Source organism: Ipomoea nil, unplaced genomic scaffold (genome assembly GCF_001879475.1).
Source record: "Ipomoea nil cultivar Tokyo-kokei standard unplaced genomic scaffold, Asagao_1.1 scaffold0188, whole genome shotgun sequence".
Lineage (NCBI taxonomy): Eukaryota > Viridiplantae > Streptophyta > Magnoliopsida > Solanales > Convolvulaceae > Ipomoea > Ipomoea nil.
The window spans coordinates 3,918,728-3,945,884 of NW_017616616.1; the positions used below are offsets into that span (position 1 = coordinate 3,918,728).

Below are 27,157 nucleotides of genomic sequence, written 5' to 3' on the forward strand. Positions count from 1 at the left end.
GTCAAGTCTTTCTCTGTTGTTTAATAGTTCAGGTCTACTTGACTAATCTCCGTTAGTTTCGAGAGGCACGAGAGCTGAGCTAAGAAGAATCGTCACTTGTGAGAATCAAACTCTGGTTATTCAGAAATTCTCCTCCACAAAGAAAGTGTCGGTGTTGGTTTTTATTTGGCAAAGAAAAATAATTATTTGACTCTCGAAATTTATTCTTACATGTTACTCTTTCACACAAATTTTTAATCTAGATATTTTTTTGGAGTCAATAACTTATTATTATTTTGTCACGTCATGAAGTAAAAGCGATCGATTAGATACTTTCTCAATTTTTTCTGTGATCTATCATTCATTTTGAATGGTAATAGAGGGCAAGTGTAGCTTAGTATTGGTTAATAAAGTCAATTTATAGTACCTAAACAATACATGTGACAGAGCAATGGTGCTAGCACCCGGCCCGAGTTGTCAACATGCACCTGACCCGGCACCACGTGGAAACCCAACGGGCAGAACTCGAACAGACATAACTCCAACAGACAGAATACCAACGGGTGGAACATTACTATGGGTCATTTAGTATGCCCATTGAAGAAAGAAAAATAAAGGCTTGGCTCCTCATTATGTCTCATTATGTCCGTTAGGGGCATATAAATAGAACCTCTCATCAGCTAGAGGCGACACGCTGATTATTCTGTACTGAAACACTTAGCAATACAACAATTCGTTATTCTTACATTATATTTCCGGTAACATACTTACCGTCAAGTCGTCAACATGTTTATATCTTACCAATATCCCATTGGTCGAGTCGTCGTACAAGCACCTTTTAGGCAATTTAATTTTATTGTGTGGTGTTCATCTACTAGTATCCTCAAAACGGGCCGCACATAAAAGATTTATTGAAACCAACCATTTGGTGGAGCAAACTTTAAAGCGCGCATTTTGATCCATCTCACTCTCGCATGCTATGACCCCACTATCAAAGTTTGATTTTGTGACATTTTCTCAAGAGGAGTAACAAATGTGTCATCTTAGCACAATGTGCTTAATAGTTTAAACAAATATTAATATAATTTGTTAAAGTGTTTTATAACACTAAATAGTAAACACACAATATATAGATAATTCATGCAACATTATTCCAAAGTTGAATGTGTATTATTCGAATTGTATGTAATAATTAAGTTGAAACATGTTAACCTATTGATTAGGTATATGCTCTAAATCATTATGAATAACCCATCAACCTAGCATTGATTAGCCAACAACCCAAGAGCATGAGTCCGCGAGATCTACTGCTATGGCCTAGGAAGGCTAAGATCTATCATTCAAGATTTACTAGTCATCATCACTCGAAGTTTGTTGGTTGGGATCTACCAACTAGTTGTGCTCATTACTCTCAATTTGTACCCAAACCAATTATACTAGTTGTACGTGTACAGTTACATCAATAATAGTTGAGTTTAGTTTCAGATGTGCATATGCATAGACATAGGGTAACATGCATGGGCAACAAATAGGTCTTGTACTCATATATGCATAGTTTTAAGCATAATCAACTAGCTTAACAACTCTTCAGTTTCACCTTTTATTTTATAACTTTTCAGATACTTTTCAACTAAGTTTACTAAACATAGCCAATGTAACTAATTACACGAAACGGGTGATGTTTCTTTTAATCGTTTTGAACCATGGTTCACAGTAAAATTTGCCGTTTTGCCATTAGTCGCTCAATCTGTGAAAAACACGAACTTGTAATCCCCCGTCAATGTGAAGATTGATCATAGTCCTGTAGTTAACAGCTTTCCTTTCATCAGCCAGCTTGAAACCAAAGAACCGTAAAAGAACTGCAGAGAAGATCTTCATTTGCCTGTACGCAAACTCCTTTCCCAGACATATCCGCGGCCCAGCCTATCACCACAACAGTATTTTCATTCCTTGATGATATGAAAGCTAAACTTAAGTTCTATTTAGCTTCAAGCTTAATTAGATTTGGCTAACCTGAAAAGCTGTCAATTTGAAGGGGCTCTCAGGCCTGAAACAGCCATTCTCGTCTAGCCATCTCTCGGGCTTAAATTCTTCTGCATCATCGCCCCATATAAACCGCATTCTCCCCATTGCATATGGTTGGTAAGCCACCATATCACCTTTCTTCACACTAAACCCATCCGGTAACGTGTCGTCTGAAAAACTTATTTTTGCATCCTAGTTTCAGACAATTCCAAGATATTATAGTCAGTCTAAACATGACTAAGGGTCTGTTTGGAAAGCAGGAAAATGACTTATGGAACAAAGGAAATCTTAGTTTACCACAGGAACTGCAGGATAAAGCCTGAGAGTCTCAGTCAATGCAGCATGAAGGTATGGCATATTCTCCAGGGCTTCTTCTCTCAAATTGGCAGCAAAATGAGCAAAGTTTCTTGCATCTGCCGTCTTTGTTGCTTCTTGTATCTCTTGCACGATTTTTTCCTGTACGAGTGGATGCTTGCAAAGCATATATATAAACCAGGCTAGAGTTACTGCTGTTGTGTCTTTGCCAGCAATTACAAAGTTCAGTATTATATCTCGCAAGTACTTTGGTTCTGTCTCAGTCAACTGTAGAAACCTCGATAAAATGTCTTCTTTCTTCCAGCTCAACTGCAAAAACCAAAAAGGTTATGGTTTTTAAGCATTACTTAGGACAATCTATTAAACATGAATGATACCTACTGAGGAATCATCCCGGGCATTATGCATTTGCTCGATCTTGCTTTGAATTAGCTTGAACACGAAGTCATTAACGATTTGGATACTTTTCTTTAACTTGGCTTCTGACCCAATATTGAGAGCCTTTTTGAGCTTCCAAAAGATATCAACATATCTCCAAAGTGTCATTGCACTTGCATCATCAAACGCGGCGTTGAACTTGGCGCCTTCTTCACTCGAACCACACATGCTATCCAGTTCAACTCCAAACGCAACTCTAAATATCGAGTCTAAAGTCGATTTCATGAACAAATCCTGCATCAAAAGCCAGATTATTATCAAGTTAAACTAAAAGAATTTCACTCAGTTTTTAGGTAAGTTGAGACAGTGGAAGCTAACATGGATATCAACTGTGTTCTTGAAATCTGCAACTTTAGACAAAATGTTAGCAAGCTTCACAACGTTTCTTCTAAAGATCACACTGCTAAAATCTCTTAACACTCTTGTAGAAAACTCGTGGCTCGATAACTTCCTCTGCTCTTTCCACTTAATACCATCAACTGCAAAAATCCCATCTCCTAACAAGTCCTTCAGAATGGTATAGTTGTGACCCCCCTGCAAATACCTCAAATATCTCAAATTGAAAGACACAAAGCCCAAACTGCTTTTGCTATCTAACTATAAAGCCAATAAAATGAAAGAGAATTTCAGAATTTCAATTTTTACAACACCATAAGTGCACAGTACTACTGTCAAAAAGAGATTACTAGTTTAGTTCACAATATATTAACTGGATTAACTATTATCATGCCAATCTGAATGCACAGTCTACTTTAATGATGAGGTAAACAAGTATAAAGTAGAGACGATATATATTTGTTGAGATTAACACGAACAATAAATAATAATAATGGCAGAAAGGGTAAAGAAGACAAGATTTACGTGGTTCGGCAAAGTGCCTACATTCACGGGAGTGAAACAATACTCTTATTCACAGTGATGATGAGTGATGATGATAGTGGTGACATAACCCCTTAGGGATACAACCAATAATTTATAGACATCTAATCTCTGTACAATGGGTCTACCTGTTTCTCCTACTCACGAACTCATATTCTTAATCCATATATGAGACAAACTCAACAATATCTAAGAAATTGGATTAAAAAAAAAAATTAAAAGGGAGATTTCAAGAAACTTGCAGACCTTGCCATAGTTGTCAAAGTTGGTTTTGAGAATATACTCAACGTTAACCGGGTCGGAGGTATAAATCTCATTCCGGAAAGGGCTGATTAGCCGGTAAGTTCTGTACTTTCCGGCGAGATCCGTCATGTAATGGTGCAGCCTATGGAAGTTGATCAGCTGGTGGAAAACAGTGCCGCCAACCGGGTGGTATTTCTTCGCCGCCGTCTTCTTCCTCCCATCCTCGCCGCCCTGCAACTTTCCGACCAGGAAGCGCAGCAAGGCTGCAGAAATAACGGCAACAGAAAGCAAGGCCACTGCAATGGAGATTTGAAGAGGTTCCAAGCCTGCAATCATGTTTAGGGGCATCTTGTTTATCAGTGAGTGCGAGAATTGCATTATATATTTGCCTTACGCGACACAAGATTACGACGTGATTGGCTATCTTCTTGCCAGCGTCTTGTCGAGTTGTAGTTATTTAATGATGATGCTGACTGATCTAAGGAGACTTTAAACAATGAGGAAAAAGATGGGAAGACGAAAGCAGGCGTGGATATGATTATATGATGTTTACACATTCAATTAGGAAAGAAACCATTTTGACCGACAAAAATAGAGAAATACATTTCATGAAGTTTGGAAAGTTTTCATTAGTTAACTATAGGCAGAGATGCTATACATGCACCATGCCGTCATTGGGGCATTGACTGAAATGGTTTAGTTTAAAAAAGGAGTGGATAAAAATAAACAGATTTTAAATATTGTTTATAGTAAAAAACACAAGTTTTAAATGGAGTTTCTTAAATTTTTGTAATGATTTTTTTTTTCTTTCGCTTTAAATATGAGGATACGCCAAAAACAAATTCTACTTGCATTTATCGTATTTGACAAACTCTATTGAAATTTGCATTTTTTTGCTAAAAACGTAAATTTCAATGGAGTTTTTTTTTTTTTTTTTTTTTTTTTTTAAATAAAAAAATTGTCCATGTTTCAAAATTATCCCATTTTATTCTTCTTGGTTAAAAAGTTTACCTTTCACTCAATTTTCCCTAGTCTTTCGGTTGATTTGAGAAATAATGAGACGTTTGGTTGGAGGGAGGGAATGATGTGAGAAAGGAATTGCAATTCCATTGGAGATGAATTACTATGAATAAATTGAGAATTTAAATTCGTTTACAAGAATATAATTATTGAGAATTTCAATTTCAATATGTGGTATACAATAAAATTGAAATTGAATAAGTAGTATAAAGTCCAAAATATCTATTGTTGTCGTGGGCATCAATTTTAAGATTTATAAAAGTGAGGAGTAATTTTGTTTCGTGATTTTTTTTTTCTTCCTAAAATCCGTGAAATTAAAATCTCATGGGGACATGAGATTTTAATTCCAACCAAATTAAGGAATTTAGTGGCCTTTGAAATTATGTGAGAATTAAGTGATAATAAAATTTAAATTCTCTTCGACCAAACACCTATAAGCATTCATTATTCAATGGTTTATACTAAATAAATTTAATTTGTGACTTTGGCTAGCTAAGTACCATAAAAAAAAATAAATTAGTTTAAGTTGTTTAATAATTGATTAAATCAAATTATGAAGATTAATAAACAATTTTTATGAGAGTCTAACTTTAAAAAAAAAAAATTATTAGTTTCCTATTACATGTACTCTCTCAAATTTACTCTTTGGAGGGTGTTGATAAGTTATTTTCTTCATGTAAGCTCTGATAAAAATATATACACCAAAATTTCAAGTGTACATGGGGATGTGATTGAGTGGAACAAACTTATCTATCCTAAACTAAAAGTTAATTGTTTAATCATTGACTTTAGGTATAGAACAACTTTAAATCTCCAGACTAATTGTTCCATCCAAAAGAAATATACAATTGAAAACCTGGACTTAAAAATAAATAATTCTACATAAACTCTCAAATTGTATTCTCATTTTCTACTTCCTAGCGTGCGTTAATTGAGTAAGAGGTCATATGATATTTTTTATTTTTTACAAAGGAAGGGGAACACCCACATATACTATCTACACCTTCACCAAGGCTCGAACCTAAGACATCCCACATAAGGGGCCAACCGGATACCAGTGGACTACAAGCCACTTGGTAGGTCATATGATATTTATCCCTTCCTTTTTCTCTTCCTCTAATCGAATTAACGAATAAAAGTCACGTGTTGACATGTTGGGGAAATCACGTCAACAGAGGAAAGATTATAGGAGAAACTATAAAAGGTTTTCCTTTATTTTTAGTTAATCGTAGTTTAAGGGAAGTCAAACACGCCTTCTCAGCAATTGGGCGATTATTGTGGTTTTGTATTCTGAGGAGTCTGGAAATATAAAATAATCTTTAAGGCTGCGTTTGGCCTGGTGAAGTGTTGGTGATTGCACTAAACTTCTGCAAGTGGAAGCTCTGAACTTGAAATCGAAGCAACCTAGAAGACAAAGAAATTGAACGAAAAAGAAGTTCACTTTGGAATCTATCTGAAAATGGTCATTATTCTCTTTCTCTATGCATTTGTTGTATAATTGTATGTGTATTTGGCGGGATTGCACTGACTGAGAAATACTCCGCAATCATTTATCTGATCAGATATGAGCTTTCTCAAAGAATTGGCGGAAACCCTAAGCTCGATTTTCTACGATCACCAATCAGCATCTTCTTCTTCTTCGTACCAGTCTCAGCAAAATCCTGACGGTCGACCGATGGACGGCGTGAGCACCGGGAATGAGCGCACGGCATACAAGCTCAAAAGCTACTTTGATTTGGCCAAAGAAGAGATCGCCAAAGCGGTCCGGGCCGAGGAGTGGGGTTTAGCTGAAGATGCCGTTTCACATTACCAAAAGGCGCAGAGAGTTCTGTCGGAAGGCATTTCTACTCCCGTTCCTTCGTATATCACCTCTAGGTATTCCATTTTTTTCGCGCAAATTAAATTGTATGAATCACATGCCAGTAAAAACTGAATCTTTATATCCTACTTTGACAAGATTCACTATTTTTTTTTTTTTAATGATTAGTGATTATGATGAAAGATTATAAGAGAGGTTGAATGTTCTTTGAAACTTAATCTGTGATACAACTTACTAGAGTTAGGCAGCCAGCTATTGGATTTTTTGTTGAAACAATTGTCTGTTTATGGCATACATTTTAATTGAGTTTGTTGTAGATCATTACCATAAGCTGTGCAGAATTTAAGGTAGTTCCAGCTCATTTGCTTTAGTTGTGCTAAATGTGTAAGTGAGAATGCGTAGCTAAGGTTAAAATTACTGAAAAGCTGCTAAAACAAGTTAAAGAGAGGCATTTCGCCTTTTCCTTTTTATAAGTTGCTGCATGTGATCTTGAAAGTAATTGTACAATTATCAGGTAAAACGCATAATGTATTGGTGTATCCTAGTTGAATTCAATTGAGAATAATGTTTTGGTGTACATTTTGTCAAATGAAATACTTAACACAAAAAGTACTGTAAAAGATTAGTATGAACATTCTCCTGCAACCGCATCTAGCACACTGCTGAGTGAATTGGTTACCCCTTTTATGGTTTCTTGACAGTGAATTAGAGAAAGCAAAATCTTATCGGCAAAAGATGTCACAGTGGCAGGGTCAGGTTGCAGAGAGAATTCAAACTTTAAGCCAAAGAGCAGGTTCTTGCTTTAATATGAATCAATTTGTTTTCAAGTTGTGTTACCAAATTTGGAGCATTGCAATGTATTTATATATTATTTATTCCTCATTTCCTCATCATGCTGGCAGGAATTTCCAGTAGTACATCTGTAATCAAGGTATGGGCTGCTTTGCATGAAGTGTAAGTTTTGTATTGTTCTTCAATGTTGTCATATGGTTTTAAAGCAATCTGATTTGATGCCACTTAATGATATTACTTGTGCCTGTGAACTGATATGCATTAGTTTCAGTTTTTCAGAACCCCTCCCTAGTGCCACTGTTGGTGTTGGGGTGCAATTTTCTCCACTCTTTTTCAAGAGATTTCTTTAAAATATTTTATTGAGTTAATTCCATTTTTGGTCCTAGATTTATAGGTGGCAATCCACTTTTAGTCTTTTTTTTTTTTTTTTTTTTTTCAAAAGACCCCCATTTGGTCCTAGTATTATTGTGGCATGACCATTTTTGTTTCTCCATCAACAAAACTGTTTAAATTTCGTAAAATACAAGGAAATTTAGGTCTTCAATTATGATTTTTTTTTTTAAAAAAAAAGTAAAAATAAGATCGAAATGTCCTTGTATTTAATGACATTTCAACGATTTTGTTGGTGGAGGACAAAAAATGGTCATGCCACAATAATACTAGGACCAAATGGGGATGTTCTGAAAAAGGACTAAAAAGTGGAATTAACTCTATTTTATTTAACTTTTGGTTTTTCATTTTCATTCTTTTCCTCATTTTTTCTAAGGCCTAAGGTTTCTGTGTAGTGGTTATGCCACTTAAATGAGTAAATCTTCTTGAATTATTGCAACCAGGTCGGTGGGAGGGCCCTCCAACACCAGGCATTGGGATTAAGTGCTATGTTCTTCTGAATATTATTATTTTCTTTTCAGAGTGGTGCTCCTCGGGTGCAAAGTACATCTGCTCCACCAACAAGCTCTTATCTTAGAAGATCTGCAGTTGAAAAACCTTCTGTCTCCAGTAATGCCAGCGCAGTTAGGATTCAGTCTAACAAAGCAGGAAGCTCAAAACCTGTGCAAAATTCTGGAGGTGGATATGATGCAAAATTGGTTGAAATGATAAATTCTGTGATAGTGGATAGAAGTCCTTCTGTAAAATGGGAAGACATTGGTGAGAATCTTCCTGTTGTCTTCCATTTGTTCCTGTAATTATGTCTGATAATTTACAAAGCAAAACATCTACAGCTGGCCTAGAAAAGGCAAAACAAGCTCTGTTGGAAATGGTAATATTGCCGACCAAAAGACGGGATCTCTTTACTGGCCTTAGAAAGCCTTCAAGAGGTATTATTTTACAGAGGTAAATGGCATTCTAGAACCCAAGAAACAGGATCTATTATGTTTAAAGTTTTCATGTTACAGGCCTGCTTCTTTTTGGTCCACCCGGTACTGGTAAGACCATGCTTGCGAAAGCAGTTGCTTCAGAGTCACAGGCAACCTTTTTCAATGTTTCTGCTTCCTCCCTAACCTCAAAGTGGGTGAGTTTCTCGTTTCTTTGTTCATAAAAATTGTTGCCATAAATTTTATGTTCCAACTTCTGAGTTTTTTACATATGATGACAGGTGGGAGAGGGTGAAAAGCTTGTCCGGACCCTTTTCATGGTTGCCATTTCCAAGCAGCCATCTGTTATTTTCATGGATGAGGTACTATTGCACTAACTATCTTATCAACTGCTTACTTGAGTGGTTGTTCTTGTTGCTTTGTTGTCTCTTCTACAGTATTATGTATGCAACTGTTAATCTGTTAAAGCCTTCTCTTAAAACAAAATAAACATATGGTGATTACCTAAGAAAGTGAAACCTTTATATTTAGATGAGAAATTTATGTTGGTAGTTCTGCACATGTGATCTCTTGAATCAGGATTAAGTTTATCCCTTTGGTGGTGGCAATATGTTAAGTTGATGGTAAGGTGTTGAACAACTTTTTTGGGTAGAAAATAGATGGTTAGAAGTGTAATGGTTAATATATATTTGGACGCCAGGTTGGATGAAGTTTGACCAAAACTGGGAACTGGCTAAAATTGCATTAAAAAAAATCAAAAGTTGATATAAATTGTAAAAATTTAAAGCTTTAGGCTTTTAGCTAAAGACTGCAAATGTTTGGTTTTTTTTTTTTTTTTTTCCAGTTTAAAGAAGAAGCAGCATCCACACATTCTCTTTTCCTTCATTCACATCTCTAAGGAATGGATATAAGGGAACTATAGTGGCAATTTTGCCAGACATTTATATTCATAATTCATCCTTTGTTTGATCCTTACTTTGAGAATATCTCTGTGGTTAACAGATTGATAGTATTATGTCAACTAGGACGGCCAATGAGAATGAAGCCAGCAGGAGGTTGAAATCAGAATTTCTAATCCAGTTCGATGGGGTTACATCTAGTTCAGATGATTTGGTAATTGTCATTGGTAAGATGCATTTATTGTTTGAAATATTCTCCTTGCTGTTTCTGAGGCCATTAATCCATTCTCTTCTGCACAATTTAAACTTGTATGGCTTGTGTTAGTGCAATAACCAGATTGATGGCACTAATAGTGATATTACTCCACATCCATATGTATTTTTTATCACTGCTTTTCTATTTTCCAGTCTTTTGCCATGTCTTACTTTGTCAGCTTGAAACAGTAATCCTCACTGGTTCTATTCTACTCTCAAAGTATATACTTCACTGTACTTTTTTCCTGCCATTTCTAACTTGTCATCTTGTTATTTCAGGTGCGACAAATAAGCCACAGGAATTGGATGATGCAGTTCTCAGGAGATTGGTTAGTATGCTAGTTTTAATTTATCGCTGATTTGAATTCACCCTGCTCCAAGAATTACATGGTTGTGGGTTATGGTGCTGCACAGATCATGGGAATGTATCTTCTTCCATTAATTCTTATATTAAAAAACAAAAGGATATGAAAATGTGCTGTTGCTTGTTTCTTTTAAACTTCCCCAAAAGACTCCTTGGGTGAAATTAAAGGGCAGGTTTGGGGAAGTTGTTGAAGTTGTATGTGTGTAGTTTAAATAATGTCATTCTTTCCACTGTGATATGTTGTGTTACAGTTAATCTACATAATCATATATCAGTTTGCTTCCTGATCCACTTTACTCTACACCCCATGACAGGTGAAGAGAATATATATTCCTTTACCAGATGCTGGTGTTAGAAGACAGCTCCTAAAGCACAGACTAAAGGGGCAACAATTCTCTTTGCCTGGTGAGTAGATATTTGGCAACTGGGATGCATATTACAATAGTTTCGAGTTGAGCTACATTTTTGCTAGACTGCTAGTTAAACACTGTCTTGTCACTTATCTTTGCCAGATGGAGATCTAGCAAGACTTGTGAAAGAGACAGAAGGTAGGAATGTTTACGCCGTATAAGTTGGTTAATGTTCTAGGGAACCTTCATCTCTTGTTCTTGTATAGTTGTATCTTATCTGAAACTGATTCTGAATTTAATTTGACAGGGTATTCTGGAAGTGATCTTCAAGCGTTGTGTGAGGAAGCCGCAATGATGCCAATCAGAGAGCTTGGTTCTAACATTCTCACAGTGAAGGCAAATCAGGTAGCCCTACTCTCTGGTGGTCAACGTTACAGCATGGTTTCTCTAATAAAATTTTGCTTTGCCATAACGCCATTTTCTTCTTAGACACCCCACTGTGCGGTGGCAAATAATACTTGTTTTTTTCCCCTCATTTTGTGATTGTGTGCCTGTGGCGATCTATTTATCCTCAATTTTTCTCTACTCTGCATTCTGGCAAAAGACAGAGATGTGGAAAAAAGAGGGAGAGAATAAAAGAAACCAGAGATAACGAAAGATGAAAACAAAATCAAAATAAAAAGAGACTAAACTCTATGCTTCTCTTATATCATAGATTCATAATTTCTGGTTTAGTTCCTCAAGCTCCTAATTGTAACAACATGGACATGTTTCTTTATTACAACTTCTTAGAGTTTGAACTAATTATGAGTATATAAGAGACGCTTCTGAAGACAACTATACTCGTTTGTAATTCTCGTTACATTGATGCCTAAATTTCTTGTATCTTATGCTGTCGGTGAAACTTACACTCTGGTTTCCAGGTACGAAGTCTGAGATATGCAGACTTTCAGAAGGCCATGACTGTGATCAGGCCTAGTCTGCAAAAAAGCAAGTGGGAAGAGCTTGAGCAGTGGAATAGAGAGTTTGGCGCGAACTAAGAGTTACATATGCATTAGATGACTGCAATTGAGATTTGAGAGATGCACAAGAGGAAAGACTAGCAATGAAAAAAACATGATATAGACATATAGTATAAGTTGTAACCTCCTCATTCCATTCAACTGAAGGCCATCGATATGCAAGATTTAAATATGAATATAATTTGCTCAAAGCCTCAAAATGATATGTACATATGCATTTACAATGATTCAATATCTCAAATGTTTCCAACTTAATTCTAAAATACCTGGGAAGCATTGATTCTACCCTTGAAAATTCACTTGTTACCCGTGAATTTCTCGTTCAGGCTCCCATAGATGGCGCCAATATAGATGTGATTGGGAACTTCTTGTTCAGGTCCCGATGGATGGCGTCAATATGGATGTGATACTGCTATTAACACAGCTTCATACGACTAGCTTTTCTTCGTCTAGACTAGGAAGAGCAACGTCGGCTCTCATTATGCCATCATAGTTACTTCCAACCTTGGCTCCAACTTGAGCAAACAATTCTACAACTGCAGGCAATTTTCCATAGTACCTCTTTAAAGCATCTATTTGAGGCACACCAGAATGTGGATCTTGAACATGCCAAACATACACTGGTGGGACAAGGTCATCTATGGTTGCCTCTTGCCAAGCATGCTGTCCATCCCTCATCTGATGCTTAAAGGCTTGGCATTGCCTCACCCTGTGACCCTTTGGTCCAACTTGGACCTCGGGGCAATATCCACACGTTTGAACAGCGTACTTTTGCATTAGCTGTATGGCTCCTGAACGCATTTTATCCCACGCTTCCATTCCTATTTCTGCAAATCCTGCATACACGCTTTCAAATTAGCACACACATTGTAGATTGGTGAGATTCACATTCTACACTTCTTTTTCACGGAATACGTGAGAGATTCATAGGTTATATATTAGTATGTGGCGAATCACTAGGTGCAAAATATCCTAGAGGTTCGTATCATATCCCCATGAATCACTCCATTATTTGTATAGCAAAAAGATAATTGACAAGTATAATATAAGCCGGTTCAACTTATGTAAAGTATTATCATAAACCCATCAACACACTCCATTCTTTGTATACCAAAAGATAATTAATGAATATAATATAAGCCAATTCAACTTTTGTAACTGACCTTTCACATCATCATGTGGCAAACTCAAAGTTTTCTCATTTTCAGTTGTGATATAGCCAATTCATAGGTGGTATATATCAGTCTCTGGTGAATCACTAGGTGCATAATATCCTAGAGTTTCTTACATATCCCCATGAAGACACTCCATTCTTTCTATAGCAAAAGATAATTGACGAATATAATACAAACTGGTTCTAACTTATGTAAAGGATATCACAAAGACTGACCTTTCACATCATGATGTGGCAAACTCAAAGTTTTATCATTTTCAGTTGATCTCTTAGTGGTTCCCCAAAAACCAGAGGTCTGTATATGATTTCCGGATGAATCATCCTTGGGAAACTTCTTCTCAAAATCTATCATCTTCCCTGCAACGCGGTAAACAGGGAACTTTCTTCTTCTAGATGGGTAGTCAGGTATGTCTACACCAGCCTGAATACACAACTCCATAAGAGCTGGAATTCGATCCACCTCGAGGCGCTCGTTATGTGAAACAGCTCTCCCCAACCTATCATACATATGAAAAGACTCCACAACAGGCAGTAAATGTTTGACACCCCCTCTCTCCCAAATATGCTCTTTGCTTCTCTGACTACCACTCACAGAACATGTTCTAATCTTATGTGGTGGATCACCAACATGAACTTCCCCACACAATCTGCAGAAAAATAGTTCCAGCAATCATCAAATATGCATTTCCTAATGATTAGTAGAATGTGGCAAATTATTGTGTGGACCATGATCCACACAATGTTACATGGACCATAACAAAAAGTACATTTTTAATATACTAAATGTACATTATTTTTGTACTGAATGTACATTATACAATATAATGTACACTCAGTACAAAAATAATGTACATCCCCTGTATATAATGTACATTATTTTTGTACTGGATGTACATTATTTTTGTATTGAATGTACATTATTTTACAGTATACAAAATATGGTCCACACAACTTGTGTAGTCCACACAATAATGATTGGTAGAATGTGGATTCTGCTAGTATTTCAATAATGGAAGACAATTCCAAACACAATCTGCAGAAAATAGTTCCAGCAATCATCAAATATGCATTTCCTAGTGATCAATCATGTGTATTCTGCTAGTATTTAAGTTTCATTCTAAGTTTATGTTAGTATATATTTATATCTAACAAATTTCACAAATTTGCAACTTCAAAAAGCAAATTACCTGCATGAATAAATAGGAATCTCTTCTGCAACCTTAGAAACACACACAAATAACTCAGCTTTGGCAGCTAAAACCTCATGAGCTACTGGTATTAATCCTTTCACCAACACCCCATTCTCAGGAGGTTTCAGAGGAACCTCACGGGCCTCTCGTCTCTCTTTCTTCTCCGCCCTTGCTCTGCGCTTGAGCTCGTTAACGCCCGTCACCAATGGCTTCCGCTCAGACCTCTTTAGCTTTCTTGGCAACTCTACACTATCCGAAATGGTCGAATACGATGCATCAACACCGTGTATCTCATTCTTGATTATAAAACTCGCGCTGCAGTTTCCCGCTATTAACCCTTTGATGTTAAAGGCCGCTTGGATTCGTCTACGAAACATCGTAGCAAATAAGAGGCGTGAAACTCGAAAGAAAAAAGTTGGTCTTTTTCAGTCGAGCGTTTTGACGAACACTTTCAGTGCTCCTGTCGACTTTGCTCTCACATGCTGGGACTAATGATTAGTTATGTAGATTGATTTATTTCATTGTAAATTTTGATCCTAGGTTGCATACCAATTTTTTTTTTTTTTTTTTTTTTTGGGAGAAGGGTCAAATATGCGTTGAACTTTAGCTTAAAAGTTAATTAGGCCCCTAAACTTTTTAAAGGTGTAATTACACTCATCAATAATTCATTTAGGTGCAATGAAGCACAAAAACAAGTTAATTATCTGCTATCACAGGTCATTAGGGTTCAGGCCACTTTCCGGCAAATTTTCCGACAAAAAAAATGTAACCAACAACCGATTCAGATTTACCGAAAATTTCGCCGGTCATTTCTTTTGTCAAAAATTTCGCCGGTCACTTTTTATTTTTGCCGAAAAATTCGCCGGAAGGTGACCTCCTAATAACCTGTGATAGCAGGTCCTTAATTTGTTTTTGGACTTCATTGCACTTAAATGAATTGTTGGTGGGTGTAATTACACCTTTAAAAAGTTTAGGGACCTAATTGACTTTTAAGCTAAAATTCGAGACCTATTTGACCCTTTTCTCTTTTTTTTTTTTTTTTTTGGTTTTATAAACACACATAGAAAAATAGCCTTAATAGTGTGTATATATATATACTGTATACACACGCGAAAATCGCATAATATACAATACATGTATGTAACATTGACTGCACAACATTAACACTTCACCATTCTTGCCTGGTCCCCCCAATTTGAGATTTATTCATGAGATGAACAACAAAAGTAATCCCTGGTTATCAGTTACCATAGAAATGAAAAGATGGCAATAAACATTAACACTGCATGCCCCCTCCCCGCCTTGACGTTAGGTCCAATTCATTTGAAGATTGTGTTAGTGTGACTTGACCATGATTCTCATATCCGTTTACTAGAAGAAGATCCCTTTTTCTTGGAAGGTAAAGCGAGGCCGAGCTCTTTACATTGCTCTTCGTTTGGTGGCGAATTCAGAAACCCAGTTCCCACATTGTGTATGAATGCAGATGCATCTTCAAGATTAATGTCTTTTAGGCTAATGGATGTGGAGAGAGTAGGCTTTGAGCTCTTCTTCATTGACAGTTTCCGCTTTGGAATGTTCTCCAGCTCGGCTGCTTTCAAAAACCTCTCGGTTGCTGCCTCCCACGAAAGCTCGTGCCTTTGCTCATCGCTCAGGGGAGCAGGTTGCTCGGACAGTGCCTCCCGGGTAGCTTTAACAAAACCGTTGCCATCATCGTATGTGCGGCAGTTTGGGAACTGCATAAAGAATTCGTTCGAGGGATGATTGGCACATACTACGATTTTGCCCATCGCTAATGCTTCTGCTGTGGTTGTACATACGACGTCTGTTGTGCTTGGATTCAGGAGCACTTTATAGCTAAAACAAGCAGAAGAGAGAAAGAAAACAGTCATGGAAATGATTACAGAAGCAACAAAATCCACAAGCAACATAGTAGCAAACTTAAATCTGATCAATTATAAGTTCTCGGTTCAAGTATATGTATTCCAATAGCACTGTTTCTCGAGAAAAGAGACCGACTTCACCATGATAATACGATGGCAGATCCAATACAACACGAGTTCTACTACATGTACTCCCAAATCTTACTCCCTCAATTTTATTTCCTGATGTGGCGGGCTCTGATAAGCTATTTTTCCATGTGGGTCCCAATACAAGTGTCTACATCAAAGTTTTGTGTGTAAGAGTAAAAAATGGGAGTACACATAGCATTTTCCATACAACACTTCCAGTTTACATCTAATGTGTGATACTTTTTCCAACTCTCACCAATGAGGTTTGCTAAGTCGGATGTGAATTAACAGAAGAAAGAAGTTAATACGATCTGGCAAGGGAGTATTAAGTGATTGTATAGAGAGACTAAAACTATGTGTGGCTTAAATGAAGTTGACTACATGAAAGGGAGAAATAATTTAATATAAAATGAAGGATTTTCCCGAAAATAAAGGGACTTTGATTGTAGAAGCCAAAAGGTGAGATATAGAGTACTTACTCGTGGAATATAGGATCAGCATGATCCCGTCCAGGATGAACCTTAATTGTTAATTCCAACTTCTTGGCAGCTTCCTGAATTTGAGCAGAATCCTCACCGCTGCCATATAAATCGATTTCAAGTCCAGCAAGTTCCTTTTGATGGTTGCGTAGAAGTTTTAGTAGTTCCTTGTAGCCTTTGCTCCACAACATCTTTCCAATGTAGTAGGCGCCTTTGGTGAAGGCTTGATTACCATTCTGCTGCTCCTCCTTCTTTTTCACGCCAATGTCAAGAAACTTCGGGTTCACTCCATGGACATTGCAGATAACTGATCTCGGAAGCTCCTGTGTAGCCGCAGACAACCTGATAACCTGCCACCCGCAAAGTAATAGCTTAATTTAGAATTGCGCTTAATCTTTGTGAAGTGTTAAGAGTCCCACATTGATAAAATAAGAGAGAACACATGGGTTTATAAGGCCATGGGTTAGACTAGTTAATTGGTTGGATTCATAGCCCAACCTTAATTTATAACATGAAGCATTTCCATTTCCTCTCTATTCTTTTTGATTATAGTATCATCGTTCATGTTTGTGCAGAAAAATGAATTATTAGCAAATGACTTATGAAAAGTGGGAAAAAGGCAAAAGTGGATGTGAAAAAACATGGCTTCGCCCGGACTCGAACCGGAGACCTTCAGTGTGTTAGACTGACGTGATAACCAACTACACCACGAAACCTTGATGCCTATAGGTCCATGTGTATTCTATTATAACTGTAGAATAAACATGCAAGAAGCATCACCATAGGACGAGAAATGTGCGAGGATATATTACTCAAGGAAAGATGAATGCTGCAGCAGCATCATACTGTTAAACACTTAACGCAACTAAAGTATGATAGTTGATGTTCAATTCAAGATATTAACTTTTACGGCCGCTAAAGACAGAATGGAGCTCATTATTTGGGAAAACAAGTAATCATAGAACATACCCTGTGGCAATATATGTCGACAACCCAAGTATTTACGTATTTCAGGAGCAAAGCTTCCAATACATTCCGTTCTCTCTTAACATATTCTGGGTAATTGGTGTGAACGATTCCTACTACCAGGCGAAATTTTGATTTCCATCTCTTTCCATGATGATACCATGTAAGATGCTCGGGCTCCTCAAGGACAGCAATATCTGCCTCTTCGTCTGGAATTACAATTGTAATGTCCCCCGAACCAAGAATGCTCCTTTTCTCTATAGAGAACTGCAAAGACAGGTAAAAATTCCAGTTAAACATCAAACATTGAACATATATATATGCTAAAAGACATTGAATACAAACTATCAACAATAATGAAAGATCTTGTTGCACTAAGTGACTCCTATATATAAAAGTTCTATCAGTAAATACCACAGGTCAGTAGAAATTAAATCTTGATTTACCTTTCCTGGATAAAAACGCACACTAAAATTTGATGTGAACCCAGTCCTCTCTTCAACCCATCGAAGGACATATTGTTCTTGCTCAGAAGGTGTATTAAACGTGATATTGTTGGGGAACAAGTGTTCTTGATCATTCAAAGACAGCCAAGGGACCACCAAAGTGACCTTCCTCGTCCCATCTTTGGCAAGATAGACAGCGCGAAACAGAGGGTTGACAGCAGTTCCAGTCAACCACGGAATGCTTGCAGTAGTAAATATTGCAATATGTTGTTTCCTTTCCATTTACCATCAAACCAAATAGGTACACGCTTTCTACCCTACCACTCAGATCCAAAAAAACACACTTCCTGCAGCCACAAAATCCAAAGCTATTGCCTGCAATTGTAAATACCATATATTCAGCATGGTTTACAATTATCAAAACTATACACCTTTCAAAAAAAAAAAAAAAAAAAACTATACACACTAAGAGATTGTTTGTAGTAAGGGTTCTCTGAAGCATTTCAAACAATACCGCAATTTTGATAACTAAGCACAGACAGAGAAAACGAGAAATACTCCTAAACAATCATCTTCAGCATGCTCTACAAAGTACAAACACACGCATAGAGCCAAGGGTACTGTCAATTTTTCAAAGAACTCGAAGACTAGCAATAAAACGATCAGGTATAGGTGATTAACCAATTCTCCTTACTCCAAATTGTTTCAGATTACTATTTCTCCATCTTTACGCAGAAACTAAGCCTACTTTACTCTTATATTCATGTATCCCTCTATTGTTTTTCAATGAATCAAACAGACATCACAACCCACATAAATCAATTCCATCAAAACAAAACCAACCAACAAGTTGAATGCTGTTCCCTAACTTTAATCCTTTCATATATTTTAAGCAAAAAAAAAAAAAACAACAAAAAAAAAAAAAAAAAAAAACAAAAACTAGGCCCTGTTTGGTAAAATAGTTAGTCTATCAATCAATTTTGGCTAATTCGACAACTATTAACTGTTTGACTTAGTTAAACAATCAATATGAGTATTTGATTAATTAGCATTTTGTAGCCTTTTCAATCAGTTTTTGAGAAAGTCATTTTGCATGTAATCAACTATAAGCTAACAACTAATTTACCAAACACTTTTCTACAATCAGTTTAATGCTATCAATTAGTCAAACTCACTAACCCAATCAACTAACAACTATCAGCTATTTACCAAACACCCCCTCAATATTACCAGGAAAACAAGAAGAATTCAAAACAACAGCAACATCACAAACATAAACCAAACAAATTAAACTGTGAACAAATTCAACACATAACCATCATAAAAACCACATATTTTTCCAACCCCAACATTAGTTTATAAACTCTACAGGTAGTGCGAATGGATTTAAAATGAAAATGAAAAAAAAATACAAAGATTACACTACATCATGAATGATTAGGCAAGATAACAAGGAAAATACATGGAAAACATCGAACAATACCCACAATTTTTCTCGTAGCGCTGGAAACTTACATGAATTTTGTGGGCAAACAAACGAAGACTGGTCGAAACTTTTTCAGGCGGGGAGTTTCTGGAAGGAAGAAATCCAGGCAAAATTATGTAAGCTAACAATAATTAACAGGTAATACCATAATAATATATATTAAACCCAAGAATATATTAAGAATCCAACCGAGCGCGAGAAACGAGGGTGTCGGAGAGGCAAATATGCGAATCTTGAAAGTGGAATTTGGCAATCTGTCTGTGGTATTGTACAGGAAAGAAGGCACGCGCGGAGCGCGTATGAGTTCGTTTGTAACTAACAGGAAGACGGAAGACCGGGAACTCGGGAAGTTACTAGAATTGTAGAAAATAGGAATACGGTGTCGTATAATATAACGCAAAATATAAGCCGAACTTTTTCAAAAAGAGATTATGCCAGCTACCCTTCGTTGTCTATTGCAATTTCTCTGTAAAAGTCTCTTAATTAATTTTTTATTTGATTTAGTTCCTTAACTACAGGAAAAGTTACCTAAAATAATTCCGTTAGATTTTAGATTAAAACTTCGTTTGAGACAGGATATTCTGAGAATTCTGAATCAGTCTTGAGAACGCTGAATTGCCGAGTAAATCACCCAGGCCTTCAAATAAACTTCATGTTTCAACGGAAAACTCAGTCTCGACAACAACGCCATCGTCAAGCCATAGGAGCTTCATTCCCTGAAGAAATCACCCGCCGAGAGCATGAATCTGCAAAATTTTGAGAATCAAACACTCTACACTACTCACCAGATCCTCGATACGTGGAATTGCTCGTCAATATCAATCCTAACCCGAATTGCGGAGAGAACTGAATCCAAATCCTTCGGAAACGCGGCAAGCGCTTGCTGGATACTGGAGAAAACCTGGAATCTGTTAACCGAAATTGAAAACCTCCACCTGTTAATGAATCCCGAGGACTTCCTCCGGCTAAAGCACCAGCTATCGATCAAAGTAACCGCTTAATCGCCACCGTTCTGCTTCCGATCGAGATGACTGGTGGAAATCACGAAGCTCTCCAAGGATCTGAGGCAGAACGTCCCCGGTGTTCTTAGCGTCCAAGTTGATCCCAACGGCGAGCCGAGGGTTCAGGAGGCCGCGATGAAGATGTACGCGTAGAAGGACAGTTTCGAGAGGATCCATTTGGTTCAAGGCTTGCAGGCAATTAAAATGGGCACGAAGAGATTTTACTATTCGTATAAGCAACGTTTGACGGTGGTTATGGGGATTTGGGGAGCTTGGAAGCGGCAATTGAAATGGACGAATTTACTTTTACTTCCAGAAAACATTTTACTAAGTCATTTTCCTCCTTTCTCAAACGGATCGTTGACGTAAAATCTAACCAATGATTACTTTAAGTAACATTTTTGTAATTAAGAGACTAAATCAAATAAAAAGTTAAGTATAAATAGAAATTGCAACAGTTGAGGGGCTAAAATTGGTACAATCTCTTTTCAAAATTATACTCCTAAATATAACGCAATAGGACGTCGTATAATTTAAACCAATAGATGCTTTAAATAGTGTGGTCGAGTGAGCGGAGCATGACTTTTGTATCTAAAGATTACAAATTCAATTTTTGTCAACACTCCCTCGATTTATCAGGTCGTCACACATAACTTTTATAACGTGGTGTTTTATGATTTGTAATAAGTAACTTTTACCTTGTGTTATAGACTTATAGTGTATATCCTTAATTAGTGATGATCAATTTTTTTATGAGACATACAACTCATAATATTAGTCAAATTTGGTAAGCTATTTTTGGTTTATGTTGCATTGCATTGCAATATATATACCATGATAGAGCCATAAATTTTATTATCATCTCCCTACTTTGTCAAGTTTGAAAGAAATTGTCAATTCATATTAAAAATAAATTTTTAGGTTAGTAATACACCACTAATTACCTTGTGACCATGAAATAATTTTTCTAAATGGGCATGAGTTTGACTCCTAGTGAAGACCATATTGACTCTTTATATTTTAATAGGTTGATAAAGTAGATATAAACAGATATTATATTTACCTTATAATGTTGACCATTGTCCACCAATCGTTATGTTGTGCAACCGTGTGCACCACGCATGGTACCACGCATGGTGCACACAGTTGCAAAACGACATTGTTCCATTAAAAAAATATATATATCTCGTTCGGATCGTCGTTAACGGCGTTAGGCGGTTTCCTCGTATTCAAACACTAGGATATATCCATAATTTCATACCTATATATCCACAATTTCATAACTATATATATATCCACAATTTCATAATTATATATCCAGAATTACATAACTATATGTCGAGAATTACATAACTATATATTCATAATTTGACAACAGTACATTCAGAAATAATAACTACACATTCTTAATTTCATATCCATATATTCATAATTTCACAGCTAGACATTCATAATTACATAACTGCATATTCATAATTCTTAAAGTGCTTGTTCACAGAGAACTATATCCATAATTGCATAACTACACATCCATAATTTCAAAACTATATATTCATAACTTCATAATTATATATTCATAACTTCATTACGAATGGAATTTTTTGTAAAAAAAAAAAAAGAAAAAAAGAAAAAAAGGGAAAAGTGTCAAATAAGTCAATCTACTACTGTCAAGTGTTCAATTCCCACCACGAACTAAATTAAAGTCTAACCTGTAAAAAAAGTCAATTAAACAAATTTAACAGGTAAGTGTGGTTAATTATATTTTAATTTTGTTCGTGGTGGAAATTGAGCACTTGACAGTAGTAGATGAGCCTATTTGACACTTCTCTTAAAAAAAAAAGTAATTGATGGAGTTAAACAATGTCACTAATGACACTATTACTCCATCATAGTAAAACAGTGTCGTTTTGCAACGGTTGCACGGCATAATTTGCGGTTGTCCACCGTAAAATGATTGACGTGCACGTATGCTCTAGCATATCATTGGGCCATGTATGTTGGAGCCACAAATATCTGACCCAATACTAAATTAGTGCTCCATTAATTTAACAAGGTGTATAATCATACCAATGATGAGCTGCCAAGCTGGCAACATGTGATTCTGGATTTAATATTACTACTTTTTGTTAATTTATTTCATTTAAATTAGCCACGCGCTCTACCACTGAGCTAAGAAGGCCTACTCAATAATATGCATGTATAGTTGAGGAGAGGATATTGGATATAAACCAATATATATCTTGTTTGGAAGAATTTTTTTTTTTTTTTTTTTTTTTTTGAAAGTTACTGGCTCTATTACATTGTAGTATCTGTTCATATACTTTCTCAACCTACTGAAACACAAAGAACCAATAACGCCTCCACTGAGGCTCGAACTTATAATCTTCCCTCAGTGGAGGCGTTATTGGTTCTTTGTGTTTCAGTAGGTTGAGAAAGTATATGAACAGATACTACAATGTAATAGAGCCAGTAACTTTCAAAAAAAAAAAAATTTGCTATTATGGTTAATGGATAGCGATGGAATATTAGTTATTGGATTAACCCGATAAGTCCAAATGTCCAATTTAATGGATAAATATGCAGTCTATTATGGTGGATTAATAGTATAGATAATTCATTTGTAGTGTTTATATATTATTTTTTGAAATTTCAATTTCAGTGTATTGTAGATTTATTTTAGTATATTATATAAAAAAACAAATGAATATTTAATATTGTAGGGATATTAGGATTGGGCTTCAGCCCCTAGTGCGTCTTGGGTGGTTTGTGGAGAAGGTCCAGAGGGGGTTGTTAGAGGGCAGCTGTTGTGGAGGAGGTGCCAGGTGGTATGCCGGCTTCCGGCGGCTAAGGCGCCCCAACGCCGTCGGGTGTGCTCTGGGTGCCCCGCTTGCATGGCGGGGCGCTCGCGTCTGTAACACGGTAGAAATGTCACATGTCGTCAGCGGAAGGCAGTTGCAGACGCAGTGCTGCGCGACAGGTATAGGCGACGGGGGCATGCTAGGTGCGTCCTGTGCACCCTGGTGTGTCCTGATTGCGTAGCTTGGCGCCCGGGTAGTTGTGACATGAGGTCATGGGTATGATAGGTGGTGGGGGTATTGGACGACGTGGGACACGTGGTTATGGAGGATGACTTGCATGGATGGTGTACACGTGGAGGGTGCCTGTGACAGTATAAAATGAATGGGGATGGTCTACTTAAAACAACGAAGATCCTCTTGGTTGGTTGGTTAGAGCTCTTGTTATAAGACCCTAGGCCAATGTTCAATTCTTAGTGGTGTCATCTCAAGCATACAAAATTGTGCTATGCGCTTGCATTGTTTGTTTGGGCCAGTAGCTTGTCGTCACATTGTATACTCAATTTATAGTGGATCCGGCCCAATAAAATCATCAAATATATTAAAAATAAATATTTATCAATCATCATTTTACAATGTGAATCATGATTTATAGTGTAATTTGTTCAATTAACCAGTCCAATTTATTTTGACGGTTCCTCCAATAAAATTGGGCTACATGATTTTTAGCCAACTTTTCTATAAAGACCAGCCCGTTTAAGGTAGTAAAATGTAAAATCCAGATCGCACGAATACCGACTTTGGGTCGACCAATGTGGCCCGATTACATTTTTCAATCAAGGCGGTTGGCCCGAATAGGGTCGGTGCAACATTTGGGCGCTTTATCATTTCTGACAAGGCAACAAACCAAGAAACTTTGCAGTGATAGTTGCAGATCGTTAGAATCGGTTGCTTCGTCGCACCCAGTCGAAGAGCAAAACTTTTCCAGGTTTACTTTCTCTCTGCTGTTCTTCTTCCTGCATTTCTGTATGTTAAATATTTAGCAGTTTAGGATCTCTTTTTTCGGATTTATTGTATGGGTAATGGCTATTTGCAAAGCGTCTTGAACAAATCTTCAAGCCCAGAGCGAAAAGAACGCATTTTTATTGTTGAATCGATGTGTTAATGTGGTTTTTTTTTTGCTGGGAACTTCAGTTTGGAGCTTGAAATATCCCAAATATGTTGATGGGTCATGCTGAAGGGCTGCCAAGGCTCGGATCATCCCGGGAGTTTCTGCTTTCTGATCCTGTTTCAGAGATTGATGGCGATGAGGAAGCTGATACTCCTACTGAGATACTATACATGGCTTCCTTTGAGGAACTTGCTGCAAAGAATGTTATGTATGACACCATAATGTGGGTTTTTATATCCCTAATGCTGGTCTTAGCTTGGGGAATTGGAATCTTCATGTTACTCTATCTGCCCATCAGGAGATATGTTCTTCAGAGGGAAATTTCTTCGCGCAAGCTGTTTGTTACTCCGGATAAGATAGTCTATAAGGTGCGTGTATAGCTTGAATGAATTGATGTTTTTGGCTTCTCTTTAGACTATAATGCAGTGATGAACAAGAAATAGCAACTGTTTGTGTTTCACGGCTTGTAGGTGTCAAGACCTTCATTCATCCCGTGTTGTGGTGGAGTGAAATTTGAAAGGCAGGTGCCCCTTTCAAGGGTGATCGATATTATTATTGAACAAGGTATTGAGTAAACTAATTAGGGCGATAGGGTCTGTGGAACTTATATTTTGTATGCATTTTCTTTTCTGTGGTGTGATTGGCAGCATAATTTCTGGCTCTCTGCATCTCAATTTTTAGTATGCTCCTCGTTATTTTTGTGTCTCAAATTTTGTTTACCAGAATAAAAAGGGACATGGAGGAGGGATAGAGGGGGGTGGGGGGGTGGGGGTGGAAAGATTAAGTCAAGGCTCTCTTGTTAATTAGAAAAATCAACCTCAATCTCATGAAAGAACTTCAAACTTGCAATTTTACTGCTCGAACTTTGCTGCAAGAAAGAAAAAATGTTCTCACGGTTTGTATTCACTAGCTACTATGATAATTTGGGTTTCATGCACACAAGCTACTATGATAAGTTTGGGTTTCATGCACACATTCACGCTTATAAAATAATTGGTTAATTTTTGGCACTATTTAGCAACTTCAAATGTATAACCTTTTTGTGTATTCATTGTACTGTTGTCTGCTATTAATAACAATTTTTTTAGGGTAGGTTGCTTGCAGTCAATGTTTGGACTACATACCTTTAGGATTGAAAGCGTAGTGCGTGGAAAACATGCGCCAGTTGATGAACTACTGGTGCAAGGTTTATACAAGCCGGGAATTTTGAGGAAGGTAAATCTGAACTGTTTTTATTCTCTTTGGCTAGGCCACCCGGGTGCCAAGGGGGTATGGGTTTGGTTTTAGAGTAATAAATTAGTTTCTCATGAAGTTGCGCATTTCTCTTGATTCGTCTAATTGCTTGGTCTACGAAATTGTAGTAACTATTTCAAGAATCAAAATAGCAGGTAATTATCACCGAGGCTTCCAAGGCCAGGCAAGAAGTTGGAGGGAGTTGGAAACCGGCAAGTGAAGGAACTGAGGTTGAAAATATGGCCATGACATCACCATCTAAAGCACGGAAGGTAAATAGAAATATGTCTAATCTGTAACATGGAATATTCTTTCACACAAATGGAGTTCCAAATCTTTTTAGGCTCGTGTAGTCATCAAGATATGTGAAATTCTCCATGTTTGTTTGTTTGACTTTATTACAATGTAGTATCTGTTCATACATACTTTTTCAACCTATTGAAGCACAAAGAGACAATGTAGTATCTGTTCATACATACTTTCTCAACCTTTTGAAGCACAAAGAGTCAATGTCCCCACTGGATTTCGAACCTGTGACCTCTCATTTAGAAGAGTCATAGTCATGCTGCTCGACCACAAGGTCTTTGGCAGGAGAATGTGCCTTAATGTTTCATAATTGGAAAATATTGACAATGCAATTGCAGATGATGGGTTCACCACGCCGTCTAACAGCTGAGCAGAGAGGTGTTGCTCCGTCTGAGTTGCTGCTTCATAAGCTCGATGAAGTTAGTGAATCAGTAAAGGTAATCCCCTTCTCTTCAGCACGGTTCTTATCTTCAATATGTGAGGTTGATGTGTCATAAACTTCTGAAGATTACAAGAGAGTAATTCTACTTAGTTCCCAGTGCAATATAGCATTTCTCGCTTTCTGAATTCAAAGAAATGCATCTGACTTTCTCACTTGCATGGCCAGAAACTCGAGTTTCTCTTAGAGAAGCCGCATGCCTCTCCAGAAAACAGCTAATGGGAAGATCACAACAATTCTGATGCTAAGATTTCTGTGGTGTCAAGGAATGGGGAGTTCACAACAACTTTGCTGGGATTCTCTGCAATAGTTTTGGTGCTCTAGTGTTTAGCCTAATGGAGTGACCCAAAAGCGTTGTTTTGCCTAGATCTTTTTTTTTTTTTTTTTGTAAATAAATTTTGCCATTTTATTTGTTTCTCCAATGTTAGTGACTGCCAGCATATGTTAGATTGTCATCCTCATAATCTGTACATCTGAAAGGGATGTAAAAGTAATTCAATTTTTTTTTCCAACCAATGGCCCAATAATCTCTTGGTCTGAACTCATCGCCCAAAGTGCAATTTATCTTGTGTAGTTTGCTGGCTATAACATAAGAACAAGATTCAGAGGTCGTAGTTGTGGGTTTTCTCACCATTCAAAAAATAAAATTCAACATTTTTCTAAGTTACTTATGTTGTTGAGCAATGAGATTAAAATGACAACAATACGATTCAAATTAAATTAAATTTATAGTAATTCTTTATTTT

The 27,157-nt window shown here is 36.9% G+C and overlaps 5 protein-coding genes and 1 non-coding gene across 9 annotated transcripts; 2 read left to right on the forward strand and 4 right to left on the reverse strand.

Annotated features, from left to right (window-relative positions):
* Positions 1 to 1,512: 1,512 nt before the first annotated feature.
* On the reverse strand, positions 1,513 to 4,484 carry LOC109184206 (cytochrome P450 704C1-like). Its single transcript, XM_019334265.1, has 6 exons — positions 3,883 to 4,484; positions 3,076 to 3,291; positions 2,701 to 2,991; positions 2,302 to 2,628; positions 1,993 to 2,196; positions 1,513 to 1,902 (listed from the first exon to the last, which is right to left on the reverse strand). Exons 1-6 carry the CDS (start codon positions 4,255 to 4,257, stop codon positions 1,714 to 1,716), a joined length of 1,602 nt encoding a protein of 533 aa, XP_019189810.1. The 5' UTR covers positions 4,258 to 4,484; the 3' UTR covers positions 1,513 to 1,713.
* A 1,750-nt stretch (positions 4,485 to 6,234) lies between these two features.
* LOC109184214 (spastin) lies at positions 6,235 to 11,880 on the forward strand. 2 transcript variants are annotated; one of them, XM_019334271.1, is made up of 14 exons: positions 6,235 to 6,361; positions 6,462 to 6,774; positions 7,420 to 7,511; positions 7,621 to 7,649; positions 8,422 to 8,659; positions 8,734 to 8,829; positions 8,908 to 9,023; positions 9,108 to 9,188; positions 9,829 to 9,952; positions 10,260 to 10,309; positions 10,659 to 10,749; positions 10,857 to 10,892; positions 11,002 to 11,099; positions 11,618 to 11,880. In XM_019334271.1, the coding sequence occupies exons 2-14, from the start codon at positions 6,464 to 6,466 to the stop codon at positions 11,732 to 11,734; spliced, it is 1,479 nt and encodes a 492-aa protein (XP_019189816.1). In that variant the 5' UTR covers positions 6,235 to 6,361; positions 6,462 to 6,463; the 3' UTR covers positions 11,735 to 11,880. The 2 variants fall into 2 exon arrangements, with proteins under 2 accessions (XP_019189816.1, XP_019189817.1); XM_019334272.1 differs by having other exon boundaries at positions 6,235 to 6,774.
* On the reverse strand, positions 11,877 to 14,539 carry LOC109184266 (APO protein 3, mitochondrial). The gene is made up of 3 exons (XM_019334276.1): positions 14,078 to 14,539; positions 13,107 to 13,537; positions 11,877 to 12,552 (listed from the first exon to the last, which is right to left on the reverse strand). Exons 1-3 carry the CDS (start codon positions 14,455 to 14,457, stop codon positions 12,143 to 12,145), a joined length of 1,221 nt encoding a protein of 406 aa, XP_019189821.1. The 5' UTR covers positions 14,458 to 14,539; the 3' UTR covers positions 11,877 to 12,142.
* Positions 14,540 to 15,143: 604 nt separating this feature from the next.
* On the reverse strand, positions 15,144 to 19,788 carry LOC109184240 (digalactosyldiacylglycerol synthase 2, chloroplastic). 2 transcript variants are annotated; one of them, XM_019334273.1, is made up of 6 exons: positions 19,656 to 19,788; positions 19,496 to 19,553; positions 17,981 to 18,355; positions 17,538 to 17,801; positions 16,569 to 16,918; positions 15,144 to 15,934 (listed from the first exon to the last, which is right to left on the reverse strand). In XM_019334273.1, exons 3-6 carry the CDS (start codon positions 18,260 to 18,262, stop codon positions 15,439 to 15,441), a joined length of 1,392 nt encoding a protein of 463 aa, XP_019189818.1. In that variant the 5' UTR covers positions 18,263 to 18,355; positions 19,496 to 19,553; positions 19,656 to 19,788; the 3' UTR covers positions 15,144 to 15,438. The 2 variants fall into 2 exon arrangements, with proteins under 2 accessions (XP_019189818.1, XP_019189820.1); XM_019334275.1 differs by lacking the exons at positions 19,496 to 19,553; positions 19,656 to 19,788 and having other exon boundaries at positions 17,981 to 18,368.
* TRNAV-AAC lies at positions 17,211 to 17,284 on the reverse strand. The gene has a single exon. It is a non-coding gene; the product is annotated as a tRNA-Val (tRNA).
* A 4,339-nt stretch (positions 19,789 to 24,127) lies between the features above and the next one.
* Positions 24,128 to 26,927, forward strand: LOC109184282. Of its 2 annotated transcripts, XM_019334288.1 has the most exons (7): positions 24,128 to 24,250; positions 24,457 to 24,801; positions 24,904 to 24,997; positions 25,527 to 25,648; positions 25,819 to 25,938; positions 26,311 to 26,409; positions 26,580 to 26,927. In XM_019334288.1, the coding sequence occupies exons 2-7, from the start codon at positions 24,481 to 24,483 to the stop codon at positions 26,628 to 26,630; spliced, it is 807 nt and encodes a 268-aa protein (XP_019189833.1). In that variant the 5' UTR covers positions 24,128 to 24,250; positions 24,457 to 24,480; the 3' UTR covers positions 26,631 to 26,927. The 2 variants fall into 2 exon arrangements, with proteins under 2 accessions (XP_019189833.1, XP_019189826.1); XM_019334281.1 differs by lacking the exons at positions 24,128 to 24,250; positions 26,580 to 26,927 and adding an exon at positions 26,522 to 26,579 and having other exon boundaries at positions 24,287 to 24,801; positions 26,311 to 26,462.
* The last annotated feature ends 230 nt before the right edge of the window (positions 26,928 to 27,157 follow it).

Bases quoted from the DNA above. Each gene is read 5' to 3' on its own strand.
- LOC109184240 (XM_019334273.1), bottom strand. From the start codon at position 18,262: ATGGAAAGGAAACAACATATTGCAATATTTACTACTGCAAGCATTCCG. The intron at 17,802-17,980 runs GTAAATCAAGAT...CTGTCTTTGCAG, and splicing joins TGCGTTTTTATCCAGGAAAG to TTCTCTATAGAGAAAAGGAG. The intron at 15,935-16,568 runs GTAAGTACTCTA...TGCTTGTTTTAG, and splicing joins GCTGATCCTATATTCCACGA to CTATAAAGTGCTCCTGAATC.
- LOC109184266 (XM_019334276.1), bottom strand. From the start codon at position 14,457: ATGTTTCGTAGACGAATCCAAGCGGCCTTTAACATCAAAGGGTTAATA. The intron at 13,538-14,077 runs GTAATTTGCTTT...ATTTTTCTGCAG, and splicing joins ATTCCTATTTATTCATGCAG to ATTGTGTGGGGAAGTTCATG. The intron at 12,553-13,106 runs GTCAGTCTTTGT...GCGTGTATGCAG, and splicing joins GCCACATCATGATGTGAAAG to GATTTGCAGAAATAGGAATG.
- LOC109184214 (XM_019334272.1), top strand. From the start codon at position 6,464: ATGAGCTTTCTCAAAGAATTGGCGGAAACCCTAAGCTCGATTTTCTAC. The intron at 6,775-7,419 runs GTATTCCATTTT...GTTTCTTGACAG, and splicing joins CCTTCGTATATCACCTCTAG to TGAATTAGAGAAAGCAAAAT. The intron at 7,650-8,421 runs GTATGGGCTGCT...TTTTCTTTTCAG, and splicing joins GTAGTACATCTGTAATCAAG to AGTGGTGCTCCTCGGGTGCA.
- LOC109184206 (XM_019334265.1), bottom strand. From the start codon at position 4,257: ATGCAATTCTCGCACTCACTGATAAACAAGATGCCCCTAAACATGATT. The intron at 3,292-3,882 runs GTCTGCAAGTTT...AGGTATTTGCAG, and splicing joins ACTTTGACAACTATGGCAAG to GGGGGTCACAACTATACCAT. The intron at 2,629-2,700 runs GTAGGTATCATT...TGGTTTTTGCAG, and splicing joins ATGCCCGGGATGATTCCTCA to TTGAGCTGGAAGAAAGAAGA.
- LOC109184282 (XM_019334281.1), top strand. From the start codon at position 24,481: ATGTTGATGGGTCATGCTGAAGGGCTGCCAAGGCTCGGATCATCCCGG. The intron at 24,998-25,526 runs GTATTGAGTAAA...TTTTTAGGGTAG, and splicing joins CGATATTATTATTGAACAAG to GTTGCTTGCAGTCAATGTTT. The intron at 25,939-26,310 runs GTAAATAGAAAT...ATGCAATTGCAG, and splicing joins CACCATCTAAAGCACGGAAG to ATGATGGGTTCACCACGCCG.